Here is an 8,277-nt window from a genome sequence, read left to right on the forward strand (position 1 = left end):
AGTAAATAAGCACTTGGTACAGTGCGTAGCTCATGGTAAAGTCTCTGTAAGTTAGTTGCTGCTAACACCATCATTCTTAATCATCATCTTTATTATAATAAGATTGTTTTCCCCCATTTTCTCTTTTGAATAAAAACCAACTAATGAACTGCTAACTAGATAGGCAGAATCCTGGAAATGATTACTATAGCACAGGTAAAAATCAGTAAAAGAAAGAAAATAAATAGAAAGAGAAAAGAATAATGTAATTCATTTTGAAAAAAAAATCACCTTGCTCAGAAGGGGACTTACTTTTGATTGTGGCCCAGGGCCAGTTTGCATGGCTAAAATAAGCTCTGATTATTATTTTTGACTTTTTGAAAGTCCCTCCAAAGTATAGCTTCAGTAAGGAGACGAGGCACAGAAAGAACAACTATGAGTCAACATGGTGTTAAGAGCACAGATTCTGGAATGGGACTGAAAAGACTGTAATCCTGGATTCACAGTTACAAACCATGTGACCTTAGGCACACTATTACCATACCTGTGCGTCGGTTTTATCCTTGTGTATACGATGCACATGCTAATAATACCTACCTCAGGATTATTGAGAGGATTAAGTCAGTTAATACATGTGAAGTTCTTAGAACAGTTCACATAGTAAGTACTCAAGAAATACTAGTCTTTCTTGAAGTTGTTAGATTAATCTCTGTGGGATCTTTAGCCCAACCTACAACATTGACGAAATCCTCACTCCCCTACACCCTCAACCCCACCATTTTACACCATTTTACACCAAAAGGAGTTGTCCAAGTGTCAGTGGCAAGAGCAATGGATGGGAAATTGAGAGACCTGAGTTCTGCTGTGTCATTTTTCTATAGTCATTTTGTTCATAATGAGTTACAATTACCTTAAAACTGTTCTTTATCCCTAAAAGTCTTCCTCTCATAAAAATCATATTGCCGTCCCACTTGACTTCAGAGCCCCAAGGCTGGTAAGCCATTATCTTAAATGAATTGTTCTTGAATCCAGGATCATATTCTTAGTGCAGATATCGAGGTCAATTTCCCAAAGTAATTAGCCATTTTGATGAAATGGGGCTAAAATAGGCCCTCTCTACTACCTCGGTTCTTAATTAATAAAATGACCCATATTTCAACCACTCAAAGACCTAACATCATTAATAACCATTTTTGGTGCTAAAAGTAGAGTTGGAAAAAAAGAAAGAGCAATGAGGACATATGAAATCAGGCCATTTTCCTCTTTAATTACGTATTCCATTAGTTGCCCGTTACCGGAATTTAAAATGAACTACTTATTAATAAATGTTTGCTGAGTGAATGAGTGCATTTGCAGTGGAATGATAATGTGAACTGACTGTTTTCTCATGTGATGGTCCTGACCTTTCAACACTAACTTGTAGTGAGACTTGCTTTTTAGTGTTTAGTTCTTCATCATTTAGGTTAATGGAAGACTTTAGGTACTGCTATGATCCAAAAAAGGACTAGCTCTTTTTGTTGTCACTGATTTTAAGCTTTTTTGTTATGTAAGCAAAACATTTTCATTGCATAAAAATTAGAAAATAAATAATAAACATAAAAATGAAAAAAATCGTTCACCCTGCTTTCTGAAGAAAACTATTAATAGTATTCTACCAAACTTTTTGGTGCACTTTTATTTTTTCTTCCCAAAATGGAATTATGCTGTATGTACCAGGGCCTTCAAATATGACTATGGTCAATAATCTCTTATACATCATGGATCTCTTTTCTGATCACAGTGTTCCAGTCAGGCACAATTCTTCCCCGTTGCTACAGCCTGCATTTTGTGGCATATGAAAACCAAATTTTAAAACAGTTTGTTATATAATTTGAGAGATAAGTTGCATATTGAACTATGCCATCCAACAAAGACCTCAGTCGTATGCCTTGTCACCAGAGATACCCCTTCACCTTTTCCATTTATATAACAAATAATTTTCCTATTTTTGTAGCAAATGCGTAACCATATTCAGATGCTGGCAAGGAATCATCTTCCCAACACAAGATCACTAAGACCTGCAGAGAAGCTGCTTTTGTTTTAGTAAGGAAGCAGGTTAACCCAAGGAGGTCTGATAAGACAGGCAAAGTGAGCTCCTTTAATTAAGAGTGTTGAGTTCATTATAAAGTAACAATTACAATAATCTCCACATGTCTACTGCTTTACTTTTTCACGTAAAGATAAGATGAAGCATTTTGACATTATTCCATTAATAGCCCCATTTTATCGGAAGAGGGAGCAGATTCAGAAAGGCTTTGCCTAAGGTTAAATAGCTAATAAGTCTTGGATTTTGCCTTTTCAGGTGAGTAAATTAGCAAAATGTTTGTCACAGTTTCCACCTGTGTCAAGCCCAACCTCTTTCTGCCAAGAAGACCACCTTTAATGTGACTCCATGCTATTTATCTACCCACGTTTCCTGCTTTTTATCATGTTATCCTCTGTGTACCACTCATTGCTTCTGCCTGGAATTCTCATTCTCTAAATCTTTGGGCAGCTCAGCTCTCGCAGCGCCTCATCAGAGGAGCCTTCCCAGGCCACCTTATCTAAGTAGCACCTAGTCACGCCTAGTCCTCTCTCCCTATGTGACTTTCTTCCAAGCTGACCACGGCCAGAAGCAGTCTTGAATTTATCTCTTTATTTATTGTCTGACTACTTAACTCCTTGTTGAATGTAAGCTTCCCGATAACGGGTACATTGTTTTGTTCCGCATTGCTTCCCTTGTGCCCAGAATAGCATCTAGCATGTTGTAAACTCTCAAATATTCAATGAATAAATAAACCATGCTCTGACAGTCTCAGGCTGTGGCCTTGCTATCCTCTTCACTTGCCTGAAGTTTTCCATTTTCATGCCTCTGACGTCATTGTTTTCTCCACTTAACATACCTTCTTTCCTCGTTTCTAAGTCCTGTAAATCGGTGCTACTCAGTTTGTGGTCCATGGGCCCATAGCATTAGCAGCACCTGTAAGCTGGTTAGAAATGCAGGTTCTTGGACCCCACGCCAGACTTACTGAATCAGGATCTCTGGGTTTGTGGCCTAGGAATAGTTACTTACATGAGCTCTCCAGGCTATTCTTCTGTATACTCAAGTCGGAAGACCACTGCCATAATCACGTAATTCCTGCTCTGGCCAAGTTCTGCCTTCAGAAGTCTTTCCTAAAAAATTAGACATTTAGTGACCATTTCCTCCCCTGAATTAATAGTAGCCTCAGAATATTTTAACCCTAGCTTGTTTTGTAGCTTTTTGATGTGTAATCATTGTTTCCTCAACCAGCCTGTGATCTCCAGCGGGACACTGTGCACAGGAGGCGATCAGGAAACGCTTGATTGTTTTTTGTCATGTGTGGTCCAGTTATGGGACAAGAATGTCCCTGTATGACTGCCTGCCCCCCTGCCCCAAACTCGATTCTTGCTCCAATGTGGAATTCGCTACATACACTGAGAGCATGGGGCCCTGCATTATCCACAGGAGCTTGATTCTAGAAATACCAAAGCACCTTGCTTCACAGCAGCCCAGTGAGTAGGCCCTACATGGAACAGAGCTTCTGCTGTGTCTTCCTGCATGGTCACCTCTACTCATTTTAGAGCTTCCATTGCATCCCAATCACAGGTAGTAGCAGATGCCATCACTTCTTTCATTATTTCAGGCATATTTTTTTATTCATTTTCCCTCTGCCTGCCTGAATATTGGTAATAGTGTTACATTCTTCACTGGCCACAGGGAAAATGGGAAAATTGGTTGCTACTGTTCTGCTATCTATCAAAGACAGAGCACCATGTCTTTTTTTTCTTTTTTTTTATGGTGGAAGTGCTCCAGAGAATTCCTTTGTCAGCTCTAGAGATAATTTTTATGAAGATTAGAAACATTCAACTTTTGTGAGAGAAAGGAGTATAATAAGAATTAAGGAAAAAACAAAAAACCTCTTTCATGCTGACCTATTTTGCCCCTCCACAAATTCTCTCTCCTTCATGAGTTCCAAAGTTACTCTACATGATTCTTTGTGCAGTTTCGTTAACCAGTGGCAGGGACTTGAGTTTCCCAGGGCCCACTCAGAGTTGATGCTCTTGGGTACACAGGGTAACTAGTTTATTTTCATTCTCTGTTATTTCTTTCTTTCTTTTTTTTTTTTGCGGTATGTGGGCCTCTCACTGTTGTGGCCTCTCCCGTTGCGGAGCACAGGCTCCAGACGCGCAGGCTCCGGACATGCAGGCTCAGTGGCCATGGCTCACGGGCCCAGCCGCTCCGCGGCATGTGGGATCTTCCCAGACCGGGGCACGAACCCGTGTCCCCTGCATCGGCAGGCGGGCTCTCAACCACTGCGCCACCAGGGAAGCCCCATTCTCTGTTATTTTTGATCAAAGATCTTAGGACATAAGAGTTCCATGCATGGTTATTTTTGGAATGTGGAAGCTTTTGAAGTGTTTGAATCCAGTCATCTGTGGTTATTCACTGAATATCTAGTAGGTGACCAGGGATATGTGTTAGGATTTCTTATTTGTGGAAGTACGTGTGTACATGCAGGGGGCTATAACAGGGGTGGGACAGAATCATGAGTTGTGATGCCTTTTCATCTATGAGTATCGACTGTTGCTAGGCAGTCAAGCACACCACCGTTAGACCTGGGTTCGAATTCTACTTCTTTTAACAACTGTGTCATGTAGGGTAACTCATTTAATTCCTCTGGCCATTATGATCAAATCAAATAAGTGATGAAGGCGCCTAGCACCATGCCTGGAGAGCTTGATGCCTGTGTGTTTGTGCATATGTATATACCATACTCTGCTCTTATAAAATAAAACAATACCAAACAAGTCCCCCACACAAAGATACATAGCTTTATGAATTACTATGATTTAAACTCCAAAAGCAATGTATTAAGAAAAAATGTTTTCCACAGCCTTTCCTACTCTTGATGTTCCTGGGCTTGCTGTTCAATTTTTGCCAACCTGCTGGATAGTAAATAATATCTTAATGTTGCTCTTAATTAATATTTTCCCAATTGCCATTTAGCTTTATTACTTGGTTTCTTGTCAAATGCTATTCTAAATGTGCAAATAACTTTTTAAATTATAAAAGTAATACATAGTTATCATCGGAAATTTGAAACTCCACTGCCTGAGGATAACTACGGTTCGGATTGTGGTGCATTTTGAATCTTCCAGTCTGCTTTTCTTTGGCATACGTGATTATCTAGATTGAGCATAGCACATATACAGTTTTGTATTCTGACTTTTTCATTTAAGATTGTATCCTGAGAAATTCCTATGTCATTAAATGTTACATGAAAACATGCCTTTTAATGGCTGCTTACGAGTCTAAATTATGGATGTGCCATAACTTATGTAACCATTGGTCGTTACATTTTTTTTAACTGTTCTAAGTAATGCTGACACCAACATCTTTGTACTATATCTAGTCATGTTTATAACATAACACCAGGTAATGTGGTGAGCTCTGAATGTGCTACCCTTTTCGGAAACATAGCTGCTAAATGTGCAGGAGGCGGGTGCCTGTAGGGCAGGCACTGTCTGCAGACAGGCATAATTCTCTACAGTTGGTACTTGGGTACAACATCAGTCTGACAGTTGAGAGCCTTCACCCCAGAGTCCAAGAGCACTCATGTGTCTGGTTATCTCTGCAAAGTCCTACTGCTACAGGTATCGCTGTGCTGCTCGAAGCCAGAACACACCTGACAGCTCCGCTTCGAATCTGGGATTCCGCTGTGCAGCCGACCACCTGCCCACCACAGGCTAAGAGCCACGAAGAGCCTTCCTGAATCGGAGAAGAAGTCGTGTCTAACCTGCACGCGGCTTCCCTCAAAGGCTGAACAACCTCGTGTGAAGAATTCCCACCCCGAGGTGGGTTACATACCTGCCCAATGGCCAAAGGAACCGTGTGGCGAGACCAAATAGCTGACCTGCATCAGCAAGTGTGCTTTATTGTGTGGTGTATTTCATGTTTTACTTTTGAGAGTCTTTTAAAGAGGAAGGCGGTGGAGGGCACCCTGAGCTAGGACTCAGGAGGTCTGCGTTCTACCCAGGCTCTGCCGCTGGGGTTAGACCCCGGGGTCCCACACTTGACCTTCCTGGGCCTCAGTGACCTCATCTGTCCAGTGAGGGGATGCACAACATGATCTCTGAGGCTGTCTCCCAACTTGCATATTGTCTGAATATATCAGATTCTATTGTGATTTCATAGTGAGAATCTATGGCAGGTTGTTTTTTAGCTGTTTTTTCCCATGTGTGAACCTTGGGTAATACTAATCATGTAAAATAATTGTTCTCTTATATATTATTTTCAGAAAAGAATGGGGGGGTGGCAGTGATGGGTCTTTATATTCATACTGCACTTTGTTTTTTCAAGGAAATCAGTGTCTTTTACATTGTTAAAATGAATCCCACTTGGGCCAGTGATGGTGCGCTCAAGTTCAGCAATCTGAACACGCAGGGATGTCTGTGAGGTGACTTTACTGTGCTTTATATTTTAACATTAAGTGCCTTTGGTTCAGGGGGGCAGTTACAAGGCCTATTTCCCCCTCTTCCCAAAGCCTTTGGTGAATGTGAAATGTTTGCTACATGGAGAAACCAGTTTAATTCTAAATGTAGGAGAAAAAAACCAAGAACCTGAATTAACTGTATTCAGGGTATCCAGTATTTTGTAATAGGGAAGTAGGAAATCTTGTTGGCTGTGGAGTGTCAGATGCTTCAGATCATGCACTGTGTCAAATAAAGTGGTATCTGCTAAATCAGGCTTCACTCTCATTGTTTCCTTTTCTCTTTCCCTCTATTATGTTTTATTTTAAAGAAATGACTTTGTGATATGTATGTGTTTTGTTTGCTACAAAACTTTCTTGTCGTTTAGCTACTTGATAACTTGGATATTTGAGCAGTTTGTGGGAATTTTTGTTCCAAAAAGCAAGGCTGTCCTGCCAGGAACCTAATTATGAGCGTGCTTCTTCGTGCCTCAGTAGGTGAGACAAGGTCAAGGGCGGTGCCTCCATCCTGTGAAACCCAACAGCTGCTTCACATGCCAGGAAAGCACCTTGTCTTAGAGTGATGGCTTCCAACCAGAGGTCCCTATCATCAGGATCCCAGCCTGATTCCCCAGTCCTTGAAGACCGCACATTTGTTTCTAGCATGTCATTCGAAAGGAGAGGCTTGTCTTTATGTTGGTTGTTCAAAAACTAAGTCACATAATATTCTTAAGTGTTCAGCCAACTCTTGATTGCTACTTTTGCACCTAGCCTCCTAATGTTAAAACATTTATCCTGAGAAACAGTTGTGTTGCTGGGGTGTTTGGCCACATTTGTTAGTCTGTCACTTTGTGGATATAAAATGTTTCTTTACACGCCTTCATCAGTTGATGATTAATTTGAGCAAAACAAACAAAAAAAAAAGCATTTGCTTCATTGAAAAGGCTAATGGAGGAAATAAGGTATTTTATTCTTAAAGTTACCACTACTCAAGCACAGTTTTTGTTTTTACTTGTTACCTCCCACTTACTTACATTTTTCACATGGTTATACTTTTAGTGTGTGTATTTTGGATTCTTTTCTTGGTAATTAATGTTATATAGCATAAATATTTTGGGGTGTGTTTTGGCTTAGTCTTTAGAATTGCATTTTTAGCAGCAGCATAATGTTAGAAAGCATTTAAAGTGAAATCCTAACAAGCCTTTCATTTAAGAACCACATTTCTAGGTTACTGACTACAGAGCGTGCCAGACTACAGACAGCTGTGGCCACTGCGCTTTATAAAATTGTGTGTGGACTTACGAACAGACCGACAGGATCGTAGTATACGAACCGCAGCTTTAATGCCATATACACATTTCTGAAAAACCTCACCTTCTGCAAAATTGCGTGCAAAAAATAGGGAACATAAGGAAAAATAGAGGTAGGGGCAGACCACTCACATGATAAGGAACTTTGCCTCTAGGGCGCTAACAAAAATAATACCTATCCTAGTAAAATCAGTAGCTCAGTTAAATCTGCAGTGGCAACATCACAGCCAGTCGGTCCTTTGCAGCCTTAAGCCCGGGGGCTCCTCCATCTTTCTTCTCTAAGATGTAAGGGGTTATTTATTTATTTATTTATTTATTTTTTGCGGTACGCGGGCCTCTCACTGTTGTGGCCTCTCCCGTTGCGGAGCACAGGCTCTGGACGGGCAAGCTCAGCGGCCATGGCTCACGGGCCCAGCCGCTCCACGGCATGTGGGATCCCCCCAGACCGGGGCACGAACCCGTGTCCCCTGCATCGGCAG

At 41.0% G+C, this 8,277-nt stretch overlaps 1 protein-coding gene across 3 annotated transcripts in view; it reads left to right on the plus strand.

Moving 5' to 3' along the window:
- Positions 1–6,760, plus strand: part of SUMF1 (sulfatase modifying factor 1) — a 107,253-nt gene extending 100,493 nt beyond the window's left edge. For all 3 annotated transcript variants that reach the window (XM_082637415.1, XM_082637416.1, XM_082637417.1), the window contains one exon: positions 5,660–6,760. In XM_082637415.1, coding sequence (XP_082493541.1) covers positions 5,660–5,770 — 111 coding nt within the window. In that variant the 3' untranslated portion in view covers positions 5,771–6,760. The remainder of the gene's footprint in view (positions 1–5,659) is intronic.
- Positions 6,761–8,277: the final 1,517 nt, after the last annotated feature.

Source organism: Mesoplodon mirus, assembly GCF_964341445.2.
Source record: "Mesoplodon mirus genome assembly, chromosome: 12".
In the NCBI taxonomy this organism is placed as follows: domain Eukaryota; kingdom Metazoa; phylum Chordata; class Mammalia; order Artiodactyla; family Ziphiidae; genus Mesoplodon; species Mesoplodon mirus.